Below are 20,677 nucleotides of genomic sequence, written 5' to 3'. Positions count from 1 at the left end.
CAGGCCCAGATGTATTGACCATCTTGGTAAAGACACTATGCAGCCACCTTCACACACTTAAGGCACAATCGGAATGAAACACAGTTTATTCAACAGAAGGCATAATAATTTTCTTTTCCAGAATGACTTGCTTCCTCTGTTCTTCAGATACTCACCAATAAAACAGTACTAGGGGCTGTGCAGGTGTTCTGCACAGTACATCAAAGAGAGAACTGAAGTCCAGGGAGAAGGACATCCAGGGAGATCAGGTGCCTGAAAACACTGAGGAATTTTAAAAGGCCTAAAATCAAGTCTACATCAGTATCTTTATGTTAAAAAATAAGTATAAAATAGCCACCAAAAAATGAGCTCTTTGAGTAACCCATCAAAATAAATATTGACATCTGTTATTTACACTCAGTTAATTTACATTTTCTTCTGTCAGACTTCAAAGGCTGGTATGTTTTTAATAAAATATTCATGAGCGTGAAACCCCTCACATCTCCCCTGTCTGCAACAACAGTTTTGGGAGAGGTGGTTCTTCCCGGACGTCTGCTGAAGTTCTGTTCAGTAGACGCATGCGCGAGCTATCTGCAAGCGCAGGGCAGCTCCTGGCATTCCCGTTGCTCTCGTGCATTTCACCTGAGCGGCAGGAATCAGCAGTCATCTTCCAAATCTGAGATCCCCAAATCTGCTGTCTTGACTGATCTTTTGCCACTTGTCAACAGCCCCTTCTCAAATTCTTCTTCAGTAATTTTGCCTTTTTTAAACTTTTTCAAGAGCCTTGTGTCATTAAGAAGTTCTTCCATGTCCTCATCTTCGATATCAGAACCCTGAGTGCAGAAGAGGTCAACAAGCTACTGAATTTCTCAGCAACAATGTTCTAAGTGAAACCAGCCATTTTTAATCAGTAACTACAAGCTCTTAGATCAGCTTCCACAAACACAGCGCATTCCCCACCCAGGCCACCAAGGGAGTTTAGAAATCTGAGAGTCCAATGCAATTCCTGTTAGAAGATAACTAGATACTACACCTCAGTGAAACTTGTTCACAATTCTAAGTTGAGTATTTAAATAATAAAAATGCAAACTTTACCTCTTTCCTTTTCCGTTTTTCATTCAGTTTTTTCTTCTTTTCCTTTTTGGCCTTCTGCTTTGACCAAGCTTTATTTTTTATGAATTTTCTTCTCCCTTCATTTTCTGTTTTCTCTTTTCTTTGTTGCTCCAATAGCTTCTGCCTCTGCTTTTCTCTGATTTTATCTTTAAATGGAATGGTGTCTGTACTGACGTCCACAGGCACGAAATCTGGAAACTGCTTCCCTCTCAGCTCTGGCATCTTGGGCATCCTCAGCAGGGCAAAACCTCGAGCAAGACTTGCAAAATCGAGATCTGATTAAACCAAAACATTGCAGTTAGCACACCCAAAATAGGATTATAAGCATCAACCCACAGAACATTCATAGCAATATAATTTTGTCTACCTAAATGATCTAATGGGCTCATTTTAATTAGAATTAAAATAATTACATTTTTACTTAAAAGGAATACTCAGCAGCCAGTGTATTCTCTGTCTACTCAAACCCAAGGAAGACTGTCTTTTATCTTATTTTTATTTATTTATTTTTTTGGCCACGCCGCACACACGGGATCTTAGTTCCCCGACCAGGGATGGAACCCATGCCCCCTGCAGTGGAAGCTCGGAGTCCTAACCACCAGACCACCAGGGAATTCCCAGGAAGACTTTTTTTTAAATGTTTAGAATACATTCACCCTGGCATAGGCCCGACATTTTTATAAAACAAAGCAGTTTCATACTTGTAATACTTCTAAAACCATCAGATGTTTCAGATGGAGATACAATTATGTGAAGAAGTCCAACTTACCCTTTAATCTGAAGATGAGGTTACACTCATGCTTTGCATAAGCCTGGACGTACGACACAAAAGCTTTCATGCCCTTTTCAAACACAGCTCTGTCGGCCAGGGCCATGGACTTGAGCTTTGGAAGGAGGTCTACTGTGTTCTTCTGGACTTTCATCTCCTGCAGGGGGCACTGCACAGGGACCACAGCGTCACTTCTGGCTGGAATCACCTCATCCCCAAGGCTACCCCATAAGAGCCAGTGCCAGTAAAACCAAAGGCAGAACAATCCATTTTAATCTTAAAGCAGAGGCCTGGAAGCCCAAATCCAAGCAAAGTATTTTATTTGGTCCAGAAAGTATTTAAAAAATTTTAAAGCAAAGTTTAAAATGAGATTTTACCTAACAATCCTGATTTCTGCTTGGAAAGTATGGTAACACAGGTCTATGTTCCCAACTAGTGATACTTAGCTGGGGCCGAGCAGTGGCCGTACCCCAGAGCCTCTCCACAGCCATAAAGCCAGCCAGGTTCCCGCACTGACATCACCAGCCTGGCCCCTGTGTGTCTGCAACCCCTAATCTAAGTTCTGGACCCCACTTGCTGGAAAAGAACTTTTTCAACTACCCCAGCAATGGACATTCCATAGGAAAAAGGAAGACAGCTTACTTTCTGGTTAAGTGCAAGGAAGTTGACGTACGACTCTTCCATGGGAAGGAGGAACACAAGCGCGCTGCCGCCATGGCCGATGCGGGCTGTGCGGCCACAGCGATGCACGAAGGCGCTGTGAACAACGAGGGGCGGGAACATGGTCACCACGTGACGCTGGCCGAGCGGAGCACAGGCCTGCAGCCGCACGGCTGATGGGCCTAAAATGACCCGAGGAGCTCCATCCCAACCCGCCGCTTATTAGTGCTATAGAACAGCTGGCGATTAAAGTACACGTGCAAACCAGAGAGGGTTCTGTTAGACATTTACTGTGAACTGTAAAACTTTTAAATTTATGCCTATCTGATGGTACAGGTAGGAGGACGCAGTCTCAGTAGAAAATTTGGAAAACAATGAAAAGCGTAAAAAAGAAAATAAAAGTGACCTATGAGGACCTCCCCCCTCCCCCAGGAAGTAACAACTATTGCTTACGAGTTTGTATTTACAGGTGCTTTCCTATGCTTGCAGGCATTTATCAGGAATATATGCTTGCTTTCAGAGAATAACTGACATCTTCATACATGGTGTATATATTGTTCTCCTTTAAACACTCTATCATGTGCATTTCTGCAAGAACTTTAAAAAGTATTTGAGGGACTTCCCTGATGGCCCAGTGGTTAAGACTCTGCACTTCCAATGCAGGGGGCGTGGGATCCATCCCTGGTCAAGGAAGTAAGATCCCACATGCTGTGCGGTGCAGCCAAAAAATTTAAAAATAAATAAATAAGTAAGTAAAAAAGATCTATTAAAAAGTATTTGAAAATGACTGAAATTTCTGTATAATACAGTATCACTATTGACCTATCAATGATAGCTCACCAGTTCCCTTATTTTTGCTATTTCGTAATGTTTTGACAACCATCATTATGTTTTCTTCCTCAGGATTCCTACTTCATTAGCCTAGATTCCTAGACAGAGCGGGTAACATTCTCTCATGCTGTACCTGGCATTGCTGGGAGGGTCGTACTGCAAAACCCAGTTTACTTCAGGAATATCTATTCCTCGGGCCATCACGTCCGTGCACACTAAAATTCCACTAGAAAATGAGAAAACACCACGCTGAGTAAGGAGGCCACTCTCTCCCTCACCGTCAAGCAGTCTTTACTGAGGGATGACAGTAACACAGGTTGCAGAATCTCTCACAGAAGCAAATATACAGGAATAACATTTTGATTTTTCTTCCTCCTAAGAACCTCTAGGACTTAACAAGTTCTCAGTGAAATCTGTAAAGAGGTGGGGAGGAGACACTGAGAAGATTTTTTAAATTAGCATATTTCCATTGAGGGAAAAGAAAAAAAAAAACAAACAAACACAGTATTTGGTCTAATCCTTTGCAGCCATTTAAAAAAAAAAAATGAAATTTTCCCTCCCAGACTGTCGTGTATCCGTCAATTCTATCACTTTGCCTAAAAGATTGCTTTTAACATAGCCAGAAGGCTCAATGATTAAGAAACACAGAGAAGTATTATTTCTATGCACAAACAGAATCAAGTTATGATCACTAGAGCCACAAGTTCCCTACAGCCTAGCCACCGGCTGACAATCTGCAGCCTTTAACGGGCTGCTCCTGTCTGTTCCGTCATTCAACAAACAGCTACCAAAGCCGCACTGGGGCAATGAACACAACACAGGTTCCCGTTCTTATGGAGCTTAAAACCTAGCAGGAAAGTTGACAGATAAGTAAGGAAGTCAGTGTAGCAAAGTGTAAAGGGGTCAGGACAGAGGGCAGGGGCTCTGGATATTTATAGAGAAGATATGATAACCAGGTTGGAGGAGGAAGAGAGTTCCAGGCAGGGAAACACATGTGAGGGTTTCGAGGCAGAACGACCTGCAAAAGAGCAGAGTGGCTGGAGATCCGCCACCTCCAAGGAAGCCAACCCACCTTTGCAATTTGCGGAACTCCGTGAAGATCTTATTGCGCTTATACTTCATCTTTCCGTGAATGCACATTATGTTCACGCCCTTCACCAGGGCCTCCAGAGCCTTTCCACAGTACTCCACGCAGGCGCACGTGCTGCGAGAGGGGACAGAGGGCTTAGAGTCGCAGGCCGCCTTGGTCCTCCTGTGACGGGGGGAAGGAGGCCGCGAGCACTAGATGCAGCGGGGACCACCCAGTCGTCCCAGGAGGCTGCAGAGGAGAATGGCTGTGCATATCATCCACAACTAAGCTCTCGGCCAGGGGAAGGCCAGTCTTTTGACAAAACCCCTTCAGCAGGAGTTAAAACCCAAACAATGTATTCCTACTGTCTAAAGCTGTTCTAGCAAGGGGATCTCCCTGGCTCCCTGAGAAACTAATGAAACTGAAGTAGTCCTTCACAACAAGAACAATGACATCTTAAATATAGCTTTACTCCTGCTTTTCCTTCAGGGAACTGCTTCTTCCCCAAACAGTGCAGTTCCCAAGGGCTCAGCAGAAGTCAGAGCTTTCAGGTCCTCTATCCTAGACATTGGACTTGGAGTCGAGGACAAAAGGGGACTGGAGCAGGGTCATCCCAATGAGGCTGTGCCCTAAACAGATGGCCATCTGGGTCCCCCAGATCCTGTCTTCCCTAGAGGCGGTGCACCCAACTTTCTCTTTGAGTCTGTGAACTCCCTACACAGCCCCCTTCTAATAAAGTTCACCTTTTTTATTTGAGGGATTCCAAAGGAATGTCACATCCTTTTGTAGATGAGGGACCTGAAGCTTACAGAGAGGCAGTATGAGTGAGTGGCAGAGGCAGAACCAGAAGGAAGGTTTGATTCCATCTCCCATGTTCTCCCACACCAGGCTGCAGGATTCCAATTTGGGCTAACTCCTGTCTAAATCTCCTGTCTTAAACACCTGTGCTAACTGACTGCTGCCAGATTCCCCAGTTTCCACCAAGAGTCACATCAGTACATAATAAAGCAGTTTTGCACACTAGGGTCACAACCCACAGATCCTGAAAGCAATCTGGTGGGTTCTGAAATCAATTTGGTGAGTCTGGACCAGCATTTTTAAAAAATTAAAGCAGAACAGAACAGAAAGCATCAGAATACATCCCACCTAGTCAAATGCAGTTTTATTAAATCTTTGTTTCAGTTTCGTGTGTGTGTGTGTGTGTGTACCAGGTTGTGTTTCTAACTGTGGGACAGTACAGCTAATGCATTTTATTGGTGACATGATGGATGGAAAAGAAACATAAAATTCTTTTGGTGTTGCCAAAAAGACAACACCACAGGTATATCTGGAGGAGGAAAAAAACAGCCCAAAGGATGCACACATCTGTTCCTATCTTGCGCTCGGACAACAGGACACACCCCAGTGTGGCAGACACTAGGCTGGCGGATCAAACGCCCTCCCAACCACTTCCTCCTTCACCTCCCTCTACTACAGAGGCTGGGACAGCTACCCACTTGTTTTTTTCCCATCTCCTAAAGTGAGGGGCTGCTGGGTGACCCACCTTTGGCCCATACAAGGAAAGCAGAAGTCAGCTTGGGAGGGGGCTGTCTGAGAAAGTCTTTTGCTTTTCTGATTAAAAGGGCCGGATATAGCGAGCACTGCCCTTCCCCCCTCTCTGCCTTTCCTCTTTTATCTGCTTTCAATGCAAAGGTGGCAGCAGGTGTCACCGTGGTCATCTTAAAACTAGGAGGTGACCTACAGGAAGGAAAGGCCAAGACAGCTAAAGAAACACTGGTCTTGACGTTGCTGAGACGGAAACCAACGTCAGGAACTGCCTGCCTCTGGACTTCTTTTTACAGGAGAAAAATAAACCCCTCCAGCTTGAGCTGCAGAAGTCATTTGCAGCCAAACACATTCCTAACAGACAAACAACCTGAAGGCTACACACATGTGCACGTTCTGGGTGTGGCCGAACTCCAGAAGTATTACCTGAAGAAGACCAGGTGTTTTTCCTGCTTATGATTTCGAAGAAAATGTACCAGCTGATTAAATTTCTCATCTGCCTTACATACCTACAAAATAAAAAGGAAAACCAATAAAATAAAAACAAATTTGCTGACAATAATAACCCCATAGCTATTTTCAGTTTCGGCCTTAAATTTTTTTTTTAATTAATTAATTAATTTATTTATTTGTGGCTGTGTTGGGTCTTCGTTTCTGTGCGAGGGCTTTCTCCAGTTGCAGTGAGCGGAGGCCACTCTTCATCGCGGTGCGCGGGCCTCTCACTGTCGCGGCCTCTCTTGTTGCGGAGCACAGGCTCCAGACGCGCAGGCTCAGTAATTGTGGCTCACGGGCCTAGCCGCTCCGCAGCATGTGGGATCTTTCCGGACCGGGGCACGAACCCGTGTCCCCTGCATTGGCAGGCGGATTCCTAATCACTGTGCCACCAGGGAAGCCCTCGGCCTTAAATTTTAAGGAATCTAATTTCCTCCATGAAAAGGGACAGACTTTCGTCAGAATGTTACTCAGTCTACTGAGATTAGAATAAATATCAGCCTGGGCTGCTGACACACGTAAGCCACAAAGTCATGTAACTGAGGACAGGGAGTCACCCAGTGCGGTAAGTACCTCCCAAACCCCAACATGCAGACAGCGCCATGCCGGCCATAACACCATCCCCAGGGGAGGTCTTTAAAATGCAGATCCTTGGACACAGCATACAGATTACAATTCATAGCTGTGGAATTGGACCCAAGGGTCCGTATTACTTAAGAGTGCCCAGAAGATCCTGAGACACAGCCATGTTCAGAAATCACTGCTCTAAGGTAAACACAGGTCTCCCCAGCAGAATGCACAGAATTGTTTCACAGACCTCCATGGAGACAGACTCCAGTCTCTCTTAATAAAGCAACCGAGTGCTCCTAAATTGGAAACATTTAAGTCCACCTGCATGCATCCCCCTATTTTTACCCTAACCAAACCCTCAGCCTGGGACTTCTTTCTCACGCACTCAGACATCTCTAAATGCAGCCACTTAAATGAACGCAGAAGAGCAGAGTGCAGCAGCCGCCACAGTGGGCTCCAAAGCTAATTTATTACTACTTACTACACACTAAGCACTGGCCTAAAACCTTCATCTGTATTAATAAACCAATCCTCCACCAACCCTACGAAATGGGTGCTAACATTTTACAAGTGGTGAACTAGTGCAGTTAGGAAGGGACAAAGCCTAGCTGTGCAGCTGGGCGGCCTTGCCCTCGTACCTCTGCTCGTAACCACTACACTATCCACCACCTCCTCCCGCCCTGGGAAAAGCCGGCCGCCTAACTTTACCAGCCCGGCTGCAAGCAGAAATAGCAACACCGGGTATAACACCTCCTGCCTGATTTCAAACGCATCCTCCAGGCAGCTGCAGCAGAGGTGGTTTTCTGATCTGCAAACTCTTCTGCCTTCAGTCTCCCCATGAATCGACCCAAAGGAGAGCCACCTCTTCATCCTCACAGTCCCCAGCAGGAGGGACACTGGTTTGGAAACGGCCCACTTCTCCGTGACCATGTCACTGTGTTCAGGAGCTGAGTAGCCCCTCTCGGCTAAAAGAAAAGCCCCATCTCCTGGCTGACGATTTCGATGTGCCTTGTCAAGCAGTGACACTGGCCTGCGGGTCTCCCAGTCCCCAAATGGCGCTGCCACCCTGGCTGACCATCCTCTCTAGATGCCCCTGGCCCGACCCAGTGATGGTAGAGAACAGAAGAGGGTGGCCTCATTACTAACAATCACATTTCCAAAAGCCCTCCCGCTGCTTTGTGAGGAAACTAAAAGTAAGGGCAGCTAGGATTTACTGCTGCAAATTCAGCAACTCCCAGCTGTAAATCGAAAAACACCATTTAGGTTACAGAGCAGAACACTGTCGCCCAACAAAGTCTCCTTCAGAGAGGCCATAATTCGATTTTGTGTTTCACCTGCACGTCTGGCTGTGCCCTTCTCTAACTCAGGCTCATATTAACGGGCCGGGAACCCAGCATGTCCCATGTCTGCACCCAGCACACCCCGTGCACGTGTAATAAAAACATTTGATCACTTGGCGACAGGAGGTCCATACACACCGTTCTTGGAGACTATGCTTAAAATACAGTTATGCCTGCGTTAACTTCCTTATTCACTTACTTGCTGAATGACAAGCATCATCACACATAGCATGTATCCTAGCTCTGTCCCCAAATGCATTTTTTTAAATTAATTAATTTATTTTTGTTTTTGGCTGTGTTGGGTCTTCCTTGCTGCACGCAGGCTTTCTCTAGTTGCGGCGAGTGGGGGCTACTTTTTGTTGCGGTGCACGGGCTTCTCACTGTGGTGGCTTCTCTTGCTGCAGAGCACGGGCTCTGGGTGCGCAGGCTTCAGTAGTTGTGGCACACGGGCTCAGTAGTTGTGGCTCGCGGGCTCTAGAGCACAGGCTCAGTAGTTGTGGCGCACGGGCTTAGTTGCTCCGCAGCATGTGGGACCTTCCCGGACCAGGACTAGAACCCATGTCCCCTGCATTGGCAGGCGGATTCTTAACCACTGCGCCACCAGGGGAGCCCCCCAAATGCATTTAAAAATGTGCCACAGGGTATCATTTTATAGATTTGGTTTCCTAGAAAACTGAAACCCAGTCTCTGGAGCACTGATTTTTTATTTGCTTATTTGTGTTTTTTTTGGCAGCACCATGCAGCATGCAGAATCTTAGTTCCCCAACCAGGGATCAAACCCGTGCCCCCGCAGTGGAAGCACAGAGTCTTAACCACTGGACTGCCAGGGAAGTCCCATTTGCTTGCTTATTTGTTTTAATTGCTAAGAGTTAACATATATCAGTGGGAACACTGTACATCATATTGATAAAACTTGGAAAATCTAGCAAGTTGTTAAAACAATTATTATAGCTGATCATTTAAAAGGAAAAACAGGACTTCCCTGGCAGTCCAATGGTTAGGACTCCGCACTTCCACTGCAGGGGGCGGGTTCGATCCCTGGTCGGGGGACTAAGATCCCGCGTGCTGTGCGGCACAGCCCCAAGAAAAACATAACTAAGCTTACTGAAAGCAGTTCAAGTCAAAAAAAATTGGTAATTTTTTTCAGTAAATTGCTTTGGCTTATAATACTTGTTTTATTTTTTCCAGCTTCACTGAGGTATAATTGGCAAATAAAAATTGTATATATTTAAGCATTTTTACACATTAAAAATCTATACATGTATACATTGAAGGTGTACGAAGTGATGACATGCGCGTACACTGTGAAATGATTATCGTAATCAAGTGAATTAACACACCCAGCACTTCACATAGTTCCCTTTTGTATTTGAAGAACTACTCTGTAAGCAAATTTCAATTTCAAGTACACGACACTGTTAACCCCAGTCCCCACGCTGTACCTTAGACCCCTACAGCCTCCTCGATGGCCTGCAGGAGTCAGTGAGACCACCCAGCGCTCACCATGTAGTAGTTCTCCAGGCGGGAGGGGGTCTTCTGCGTGCTGCTGGCCGCCGCGCCCTTCTCCTTCACCGAGATGCGCACAGGGTTCCGGAGGCCTGCTCTCACCAGGTTCTCCACTTCTTGCGTCTGAGTGGCCGAGAAGAGGCCCGTTCTCCTCTGCTTCGGCAAAAACTCCAAGATGGTGTTTATGCTAAAAAGAGAGGGCTCATCTTAACCCCTCACTTATCAGCATAATCAACAAATGGTGTTTTATGATACTAAACAGGTTATTTTAAAAGACTGAAAACCATCACAATATTTACAGTAGCTACTACTGGGAGGTGGGATTATGGGCAATCTTCATTTCTTCTTTATACTCTCATTTTCCCAAGGTTTCTTCAATGTAAGCATATAATTTTACTTTTATAATGGGGGGCAATTAAAAGAGTGAAATTAAGACAAAACTTTTTTTTTTTTTTTTGATTTATTTATTTATGACTGTGTTGGGTCTTCGTTTCTGTGCGAGGGCTTTGTCTAGTTGTGGCAAGCGGGGGCCACTCTTCATCGCGGTACGCGTGCCTCTCTCACTATCGCGGCCTCTCCTGTTGCGGAGCACAGGCTCCAGACGCACAGGCTCAGCAGTTGTGGCTCACGGGCCCAGTTGCTCCGCGGCATGTGGGATCTTCCCAGACCAGGGCTCAAACCCGTGTCCCCTGCATTGGCAGGCAGACTCTCAACCACTGCGCCACCAGGGAAGCCCCAAGACAAAACTTTTTGAGACTAAAAACCATTAAACTGTACACTTTACATGGGTGAACTGTGTAACATATGAATTATATCCCAATAAAACTACTTTTTTAAAACTCACAGAAACTTTTAAAGAAGCCACGGAGGAAAACACATCTTAAGAACATCAAAGACAGAAGAAATGGAATTTAAATTGTGTGGAAGAATCTGAAGGATTAAACATCCTAATGATTTGAAATTCACATGCGGGGACTTCCCTGGTGGCACAGTGGTTAAGAATCCGCCTGCCAATGCAGGGGACACGGGTTCGAGCCCTGGTCCAGGAAGATCCCACATGCCGCGGAACAACTAAGCCCGTGCGCCACAACTACTGAGCCTGCGTGCCACAACTACTGAAGCCCGCGTGCCTAGAGCCCGTGCTCCGCAACGAGAGAAGCCTCCGCAATGAGAAGCCAGTGTACCGTAATGAACAGTAGCCCCCGCTCACCACAACTAGAGAAAGCCAGCACACAGCAACGAAGACCCAATGCAGCCAAAAAATTAAATAAATAAATAAATAAATTTATTAAAAAAAAGAAATTCACATGTGGCTAATAGAGACAGTCATGGAGTAATAAAGGAATTCCATCTTGGGCTCCCTTTCATCCCGTGTCACCCGAAGCCCATGAAGTCCAAACTCCAGTACCTCGCCTCGAACCCCATATCCAGAAGCCTGTCCGCTTCATCCAACACCAGGACCTCCAGGGACCTCACGCAGCTGGCCAGATCCAGGCCCTCTGCCTTCCTTCGGAACATGTCCTCCAGGCGGCCTGGGGTTGCCACAATGATATTCCCACTATGAAAACAAAGTTAACATTTACCGCACTCGCTGGATCTCGGGAACCTTTGTGATTCCAAACACCAAGTTTTGTATTCCCCCCAGCAAAAGTCATCTAAAATGCCAGCGAAGAGAAGGGAGACCACCACAGTGGGAAGAGAAGGTTGCGCCGTGAGGGGACAGGTCTGGGTTCCAGGCTGAGATCAAGGGCAGGGCTCAGCAAACTGCCTCTTAGGTCACATCTGGCCTCTGCTGTTTTTGTGACATTTTATTGGCACGTAACTACACATCCTCCTTCATTCATGGGTTGCTTCTGGAGGCTTTCCCACGATAACAGCAGAGGTGAGCTGCTATGACACAGACTGTGTGATCGACAAAGCTAAAATAATTACCATCTGGTCCTTTACAGAAAGGGTTTGCTCACCCCCTGACTTTACTCAACCACTTTAGGTCCCAGGTAACTCATCTATAAAATGAGAATGTCAACAGAACTAGAGATAATTTTCTGTAAAGATCACAAACTGGCAGACTGAAAGCCAAATATGGCCCCCACAGACTGGGTGACCTGCAGGAAAGTTTTGTTGTTGTTTTTTTTAAATGTGAATTACATGCCAACAGTTAAAAAAATCTGGAGATAACACACAAAAATCTGGACTTCCATATTCTTTTTAAAAAATTCAAAACCTGGAGAACTGAGCCCAGAGTTCTGTGGGCAGCGATCAGCTGGGGTTGAGTACGCAGGCGTGAACTAGCCAGTTCCTCCCACTCCCCGCCCACCCCTTCACACGTTTATAGTATCCTCTGAGCCCTGTAGCAACTCGAGTCCGTGACCCCTGCTGCAAAGTATCGCCCGTTGTAGCTGGACACAGCAAGGGCTCAAGAAAAATAGTTTTCTTTATTAAGATTCACTGACAAACTGGGCACAAATTCTACTGCTGCTAATTACAAACCTTACTCATCGTGGGACAATACAATGCCAAGGAGTGATGGCCATCGTGTATTCAAACACGCACTCCGAACGTTTATGAAACACCGGCCGTGTGCTCAGCGCCTCTCTAGGCTCTGAAGGTAAAATGCTGCTGGACAGACACCACCCCGACTTCCCCGAGCCTCCTGGAGACACGGAAGAGCCTGGCACGGGCAGCACCTGGGAGAAAGCCAGCCCGCTGTGGCAGCAGGGCGGGCTGTGAAGGGGGCAGCAGTGGAGAGTGGTGGCTCACAGGCCCTACGCAAACACTAGGATCTATCCCAAGGGCCAGCAGGAGCCACTGAAGAGCTTTCAATGAGTGACACGACCTGACTGGCATTCTGGTTGCTACGCAGAGCGGGGACTATCGGGGACAAGAGCAGACACACACAGAAGAGAGAGAGAGGCAGAGAAGCTACTGCAGGAGTCCAGGGGAGAAATGAGTAGGAGAGGTGGCGACGGGAAGGCTGACAGTTAGAGACACGCTCTGGAGAGAAAATGCAGAGGATGTGGTGACAGTTAACTGTCAGGGGTAGTGGAGGGGACGGTGAGGAGCCGAGGCTGGACCCCTGACTTCAGGAGAAGCAACAGGGGCAGATGAACAGGCAACTCCAGATGAGGTGCAAGTCTGGGGATGAAAATTCCAAGCTCCTGTTGTAGACGTGTTTGCAACAGCTGTGAGACGCCTGGGGAGATGCCAAGCAGACAAGTGGATTATCTGTGTGTCTGGGGCTCAGGGCGAGGTCAGGGACCACCAAGGGAGGGACGAGATCATGAGCCCGTGAGCAAAATGGGAGGTTAGCCTGAAGAAAGAACTTTTTGTGGGGAGGGGGCTTCTGAAGCAGGGGGTTTCCGGTTAAGCCTAGATCATGTGTCGATTCCTCTTGGGTTCAATGCCAAGAGCAAGCAAGGCAACTTACCCGTGTTCCTTAAACCTCGCAACATCCTCTCCAGGATTCCTGCCTCCGATCCAGAGAATCTGGCTAAAACAAGAAAAGTGTCTTTGAGCAGGTCAGGCAAAATCACAGCCCATGGCTGACAGGGACCCTGCCTCCCATTTACCTGAACTGTGGGAAGGGCTTCGTGAAATGCGACAGGACCTCATCTATCTGAACAGCCAGCTCTCGCGTGGGCGTGATGATTACGGCGCCAACCTGCCCACGCGGGGGAAGGCACACGATTAGCAGAGCTCAGGGCTTGCAGAGTTGAACTCACACAAGACGCACCCTCCACCTAATGGACAAAGGTTCCCAGAGAAACAGCACTTCCTGGGCTTTTTCAGCAGCGCCCGGTCACGGTACACATCGAGAGCTGACCCTTGAATGATGCGGGGGTTAGGGATGTGAACCTTCTGCGTAGTCGAAAATCCACAAATAATTTACAGTTGGCCCTCCACATAACCGGTTTGGTTCCTCCATATCCCAATTCCGCATCTAGGGGTTAAACCAACCTCGGCTGGTGTAGACCTAGAGTTATTCACTACTGAAAGGAACCCGCATTTAAGTGGACCTGCACCGTTCAAACCCATGTTGTTCAAAAGTCAACTGTAGTTTGAATTATAGTCAGTCCTCATTCTGTTCTACAAAGAGGCCACATACGCTGTTAGCGAATACTGGACTACTGCTCCTGGGGAAATGGGGTTAGGTTCCTGCAAGCCTCTGGTCACATTTGTGTCGACCTATCAATACATAAGCTTGTTTTACATATATTTCTGTTTAAAGATACCTTATTTTGTAAGTCAACTATACTTCAATTAAATTATTAAATAAAGACACCTCATTTAATATATACTGTTGATTCATTAACACTGAACTCACAGCCAACAGCACTATCAAAAGAAGCTTATGTAACATGCATTTTCTCCGTAAGGCCCATCACAGCCTCTTTGCACTCAGGAACACTCGATAGCGCTTCAGCACTATGTTTGGGGGTCATTTTAAACAGTGAAATCACCAAAAAAAAAAAAAAAAAAATCACAGCAGTAAGTTGACCAGGAAAAGGACACCTGCTTACAGCCTGAGAGCTGGAACGAGAAGACAGTATCGCCCTGATCAGACTCAGCTGGGAAAGTGCCATAAGGCGACTCCCATTTGTCGCTGCCCCACACAAGTCCATGCATGAGCACGAAAGCACACTGAGTGCTGCTTTGGGGAGCTACAAATAAATGTTAAGGAGTAGGCAGATTCATAAACACAGAATCTGCAAGTAATGAGGACAGACTGTACTTTTTCCTTCTTATTTTTTCAAGCTTTTGACCAGCTTCTTCCTCAACTGTGAACTCTCTGATGACTAAGTGAAAATAAACCGTTTAGCTATCCTCACCTGACTCTTTTTTAACTTCTCTTCCCTTCTCAGGAGAATTTCCAGGATGGGGATGATGAAAGCGAGTGTTTTGCCACTACCTGTGACCTGCAAAGGGCAGAAAGTTTCCGTTTGCTTTTCCTCACAGTTCATTTTGGAAGGAAAACAGGAAGACAGGCTGCATTTACACAAGGTACTCACCGCTTCTGCAGCAACATCTTTGTTTTTCATGAACAGAGGGATGGTTGCAGACTGAAAAGAGAGATGGCAGAGCACTGGTTAGGGGATGCCGTGACTCCACCGATGAGGCCCAGAGCCCGAGGAACACAAGGCTGGCCTTGGTCACACTGGACCCCACCACAGAGTGGACTCCAATTACAGCCACCACCAGGGGCCCCAGTGGGGTCAGCTCACAGGTAATACAGCAGCAGTGTCTACACAGACGGCATGCAGGGGAAGTGAGCCAAGCTGGGATTTGGGGGTCCTGAGCTCTAGCCCTGCCTCGCCTACTCTTCCTCTCTGGACCAGGAAGGGTTTGAAGACACTGTGTTCCTTCCAGCTCTAGTATCACAAAACAACGATTTAAATAGGCCCTCTAATTATAAAACCCACAGAAACCCGCAGAAAACCCACAGGGTTACAAGAGGCCTGGCCCTTTGGGTGCAGCAACGAGCAGCTGAACCTGAAGCAGACTTAGGTCTTGGCTTCAAGGTCACCCCTCCAGGACCACACTCCACTCCTGGTCCCCAGAGCCTGAGCTCACCCATTGCAGCACGTGTAGCACTTTTCTAACTGCTTCAACACAAGTAAGTCTCAGCCTGGGTGATTTCTGTGCCCGCAGGGAACATTTGGCAATGTCTGAAAACATTTTGGGTTGTCGAAACAGGGTGGGGGGGCTTCCCTGGTGGCACAGTGGTTAAGAATCCGCCTGCCAATGCAGGGGACACGGGTTCGAGCCCTGCTCCAGGAAGATCCCACATGCCGCGGAGCAACTAAGCCCGTGTGCCACAACTACTGAGCTTGCGCTCTAGAGCCCGCATGCCACAACTACTGAAGCCCGCGTGCCACAACTACTGAAGCCCGTGCGCCTAGAGCCCGTGCTCTGCAACAAGAGAAGCCACTGCAATGAGAAGCCTGTGCACCGCCACGAAGAGTAGCCCTCGCTTGCCGCAACTAGAGAAAGCCTGCGCGCAGCAACAAAGACCCAACGCAGCCAAAAATAAGTAAATAAAATAAAATAAAATATTAAAAAAAAAACAGGGCGGGGGAGCAGGAGGTGGTTTGCTTCTGGCATCTAGTAAGTAGAACCCAGAGATGCTGTTAAACAGCCCACAATACTCAGGACCATTTCGCATAACAAAGCATCCAGTCCAAAATATCAAGAGTGCCAAGACTGAGAAATCTGCTATGGACCATTGCTGTCCAACAGAAATATAATGTGATAGAGATCAGACTTGTGGTTGCCAAGGGGAAGTGGGGGAGGGAGAGAGATGGACTGGGAATTTGGGGTTGGTAGATGCAAACTATTGCATTTTGAATGGAAAAACAACAAGGTCCTACTGTATAGCACAGGGAACTATATCTAATGGAAAAGAATATTTTAAAAAGAATGTCTACGTGTGTAAAACTGAGTCACTTTGCTGTACAGCAGACTGGCACAATAATGTGAATCAACTATACTTCAATTAAAAAAATAAAAATAGGGGCTTCCCTGGTGGCGCAGTGGTTGAGAATCTGCCTGCCAATGCAGGGGACAAGGGTTCGAGCCGTGGTCTGGGAAGATCCCACATGCCGCAGAGCACCTAGGCCCGTGAGCCACAACTACTGAGCCTGCACGTCTGGAGCCTGTGCTCCGCAACAAGAGAGGCCGCGATAGTGAGAGGCCCGCGCACCACGATGAAGAGTGGCCCCCACTTGCCACAACTAGAGAAAGTCCTCGCACAGAAACGAAGACCCAACAAAGCCAAAAAAATAAAAATAAAAATAAATAAATAAATAAATAAAATTTTAATAAAAAGAAAAACAAAAAATAAATATAATGTGAGCCACATACTTTTCTAGTAGCCACATTAAGAAAAAAGAAATAGGTGAAATGAATTTTAATAATATATTTTATTTAACCCAATATATCCAAAATACTGTCAGCTTGACATGTAATCAATATCTTAAAAATGAATGAGGGCCTCCCTGGTGGCACAGTGGTTAAGAACCCGTCTGCCAATGCAGGGGACACAGGTTCGAGCCCTGGTCCGGGAAGATCCCACATGCCACGGAGCAACTAAGCCCATGGGCCACAACTACTGAACCTGCACTCTAGAGCCCGCGAGCCACAACTACAGAAGCCCACGCACCTAGAGCCCATGCTCTGCAACAAGAGAAGCCACCGCAATGAGAAGTCCGTGCACCGCAACAAAGAGTAGCCCACGCTCGCCGCAACTAGAGAAAGCCCACGCACAGCCGTGGAGACTCAACACAGCCAAAAATAAAATAAATTTATTAAAAAAAAAAAAAGAATGAGATTTTTCATTCGTTTTTCACACTAAGTCCTCAAAATCCATTGTACATGTCACGCTTAGAGCACACCTCAATACGGACTCACCATGTTTCAAGTGTTCAATAGCCACATGTGAGTGACCACCACAGTGGACAGCACCTAGACCATCGACTCCAATGGCAGACACTGGGTCTTGTCTGCACTAGAGTCCCAGGCACGGCACAGAGCACTGCCTGCTTCCTCCACATCTTTCCTGAGGAGCCTATGGACATCTCAACTTAACATTTCAAAACAGAACCCTCTTGATCTTCCCTCTGAAGCCTGTTATCCTTGCCAGCCTTCCTCATCTCAATAAATGATACCACCATCCACCCAGCTGCTAAGGACAAAAACCTCAGGGTCCCTGTAGATTCCTCCTTCATGAACCCCACATCTGGCCCCTCAGGAACCCTAAAGCTATCCCAACATTGACTTTTTTTTAAAAAATTATTTATTTTTGGCTGTGTTGAATCTTCGTTTCTGTGCGAGGGCTTTCTCTAGTTGCGGCAAGTGGGGGCCACGCTTCATCGCAGTGCGCGGGCCTCTCACTATCGCGGCCTCTCTTGTTGCAGAGCACAGGCTCCAGACGCGCAGGCTCAGTAGTTGTGGCTCACGGGCCTAGTTGCTCCGCGGCATGTGGGATCTTCCCAGACCAGGGCACGAACCCGTGTCCCCTGCGTTGGCAGGCAGATTCTCAACCACTGCACCACCAGGGAAGCCCCCAGCATTGACTTTTCAATATCCACTGCTTCCTGTCTACTCCAAGCCACCATCATCTCTAACTTGACAGTGGCCTCCTAATGGACCTCCTTACTTCTCCTCTTATTCCTCTAAAGTCTATTCTCTACACCGCAGTCACATCCCTTCCCTTTCTGCACAGTTTCCCATGGAAGACAGCTTCCCGCTGCATTTAGAATAAAATACAAGCTCCTACAAGGAAGACCCTGCACAATCCAGTACCCGGTTTGCTCACCTCTTACACTACTCGTGCTGCTCCAGCCACAGAGGCCTTCTTTCTGCTCCTCCAAGCTCATTTCCAGCCCCAGGGCATTTGCACGGGCATTTCTCTTTGCTGGAATATCATGCCCCCAATCACCCCACAGCCAGGTCCTTCTCATTCAGGCAGCAGCTTAACGACACCTCCTCCGAGAGGCCTCCGCTATCTTATCTCCTATCCTGTACCTTCTTGTCACTGTCTGCTCCACAACACTTAACACCAGCTGAAATTACCTTATTCCTTTACCCCTTTCTCTCTCTCCTGCATTAGAAAACAAGGCCCATGAGTGGGGACCAACACTGCAAAATCCCTGGAGCCTAGGAAAAAAGTACCCAATACGTAGTTTGTCCTCAAGAAATTTCTTGAATAAATGAATAAACTGGACCAGGACACTTCACTTAGCCCAAGTAATAATAACAACAATGACAGCAGGTAACATTTACTGAGCGCCCATGATGATGTCCCCAAAACTGTCTTAGGTAATCTCCGCAACAACCCTCTGGTAATACTATTTTCGTCATTTCACAGAAAAAGGAAGTGAAGCACAGAGAGGTTAAGTCATTTGCCCAAGGTCTCACAGCTAGAGGGGGTAGGGGGAGAATACGAACCAGGCACTTGGGTCCCAGCACCTAAGGGCGGGGTGGGGGCGGTGAAGACCCTGGCACAGGTGCGCCGCCGCCTGCCGCCTCTGCCTGGCGATCATTAACCAGCTTGGCATCACCCGAGTCGGCGCAGCAGAAAGACGTGGCAAAAGTCCCAGCCGGAGGGGTGAAAACTCCAGGATGCGAGTCCTAACACCTACCGGCCGCGTCCAATTCAGCGGGTGCCGGGCCCGCCCTGAGCCTCCCTTTCCCCACCTGCCCCCTGCGCACCGAGGGCCCACATCCCCGGCCCCGGGTACCTGCACCGGCGTCATGTGCGGGAAACCCAGCTCCCGCAGGACACCCAGCACCCGCGGGTGCAGCGGCACCGGCAGCGACTCCCAGGAACCCTCCGTCACGTGCTCCATGGCTAGCTCCGCCACCGCAGCTACCACTCCGACGCCTCCCGGGCGCACTTCCGCTTCCGCTCGCCAACAGGCCGCGCCCGGAACCATGCTCCAGTCGCAAAGTTCCTGAGGGCGGGGGAAGGCGCCCTCGCCGCAGAAGAGTGCAAAGCCGACAGCCGGCGGATGAAAGCGGGCCGCGGGGACCCGGCCATGGTGCCATTCGTCCAGCGCAGCCACCTGGGCTCGGAGCGCCTTTCCCCATCGAGCAGGCATTTGCGCGGGAGGGATTTTGCCCCGGCTCTCACACTTTCCCTGCCAGTCGGAGGCAGGTGGCTGCACAACACCGCGTCCTGGCCAAACGACAGTGGGTCTGGAGGGAGTTGACAGAAATGTACCCCAGCTCGGGAGCCCCAAATATGCAAAACAGGGTGATGGTGGGGATCCACTGCCTACTACACAATAAATGTTGGCTTACTTCCGAGGAAGTGAGGTCAGAGACCTAAACAGGAACACTGCAGCTTATTCCTGGGTTCACCATTGGATTGACTCGTGCACGTGTACATTCATTCAGCAAACTTTTACTGACCAGCTATTATGAGCTGGGCCCATACCTTTAGCTTGGCTTGCTCCCTTACATCCATCAGGACTTTTCAAATATCATTTCAGTGATGCCTTCCTAATCCACTGACCCTGCTTTATTTTTCCTCCATATCACTTATCATTAATATGCCATATAATTTCTAAAAGGTAAATCCTACGATAATGGGAATTTTTCTGTTCTATTTATCTCAGTGCCTACAACTGGTTGCACACAGCAGTCACCCAAATATTTTAGGAATGAATAAATGGGGACAGTACGTGTGCAAATTCCAGTCGTCTCAAACTAGAAAGTGAAAGAGGAAAGCCTAAGGCAACATTTTCACTTTAATGCCATCATCACATCCTCAAAATGCCTTTGACAACTGTTTTATAAAATAGGACTTCCAAACAGGTCTGAAAGCAAAGACAGAAGGAAAGAACATAGCTGCATTTCATTTTGGGGTCTACTTACTAATTTTCTGATCTGGGGACCCTTTCCAAGCCTGCTTATTTCCATAATGAGGATTATAATAGCACCCAAGGTAATGGATGTTTTGAGAAATAAATGAGGCAGACCATGTAAAGCGCTTAGCATCGGGACAGGACATTACACAGTGCTGGATAAACCGTAGTTTCTTTTATTACTAGCAGGCCCTTAGTGTAATAGAGGAAGAGGAACCATTTCTAAAGGCAGAGATCTAGATTCTGGTCCCATCAATCACTCTTCATCTGGGAGCCTTGGGCAAATCATTTAATCCCTTTTTTTTTTTTTTTTTTTTTTAAGGATTTTCTTATTTATTTATTTATTTATTTGTTTATTTTTGGCTGTGTTGGGTCTTCGGTTCGTGCGAGGGCTTTCTCCAGTTGCGGCAAGCGGGGGCCACTCCTCATCGCGGTG

At 47.5% G+C, this 20,677-nt stretch overlaps 1 protein-coding gene across 3 annotated transcripts; it reads right to left on the bottom strand.

Annotated features, from left to right (window-relative positions):
• Positions 1–68: 68 nt before the first annotated feature.
• DDX55 (DEAD-box helicase 55) lies at positions 69–19,278 on the bottom strand. Of its 3 annotated transcripts, XM_057526742.1 has the most exons (15): positions 19,114–19,243; positions 18,821–19,010; positions 14,884–14,934; positions 14,704–14,790; positions 13,444–13,535; positions 13,302–13,364; positions 11,283–11,432; positions 9,872–10,061; positions 6,393–6,475; positions 4,425–4,556; positions 3,486–3,578; positions 2,504–2,618; positions 1,862–2,030; positions 1,075–1,367; positions 69–812 (listed from the first exon to the last, which is right to left on the bottom strand). In XM_057526742.1, the coding sequence occupies exons 3-15, from the start codon at positions 14,911–14,913 to the stop codon at positions 636–638; spliced, it is 1,674 nt and encodes a 557-aa protein (XP_057382725.1). In that variant the 5' UTR covers positions 14,914–14,934; positions 18,821–19,010; positions 19,114–19,243; the 3' UTR covers positions 69–635. The 3 variants fall into 3 exon arrangements, with proteins under 3 accessions (XP_057382725.1, XP_007189693.1, XP_007189694.1); XM_007189631.3 differs by lacking the exon at positions 18,821–19,010 and having other exon boundaries at positions 19,114–19,277; XM_007189632.2 differs by lacking the exons at positions 3,486–3,578; positions 18,821–19,010 and having other exon boundaries at positions 19,114–19,278.
• Between the last annotated feature and the right edge of the window lie 1,399 nt (positions 19,279–20,677).

This window comes from Balaenoptera acutorostrata, chromosome 13 (assembly GCF_949987535.1).
Source record: "Balaenoptera acutorostrata chromosome 13, mBalAcu1.1, whole genome shotgun sequence".
Taxonomy (NCBI): Eukaryota; Metazoa; Chordata; class Mammalia; order Artiodactyla; family Balaenopteridae; genus Balaenoptera; species Balaenoptera acutorostrata.
This window is presented reverse-complemented; position numbering and strand designations above follow the sequence as displayed.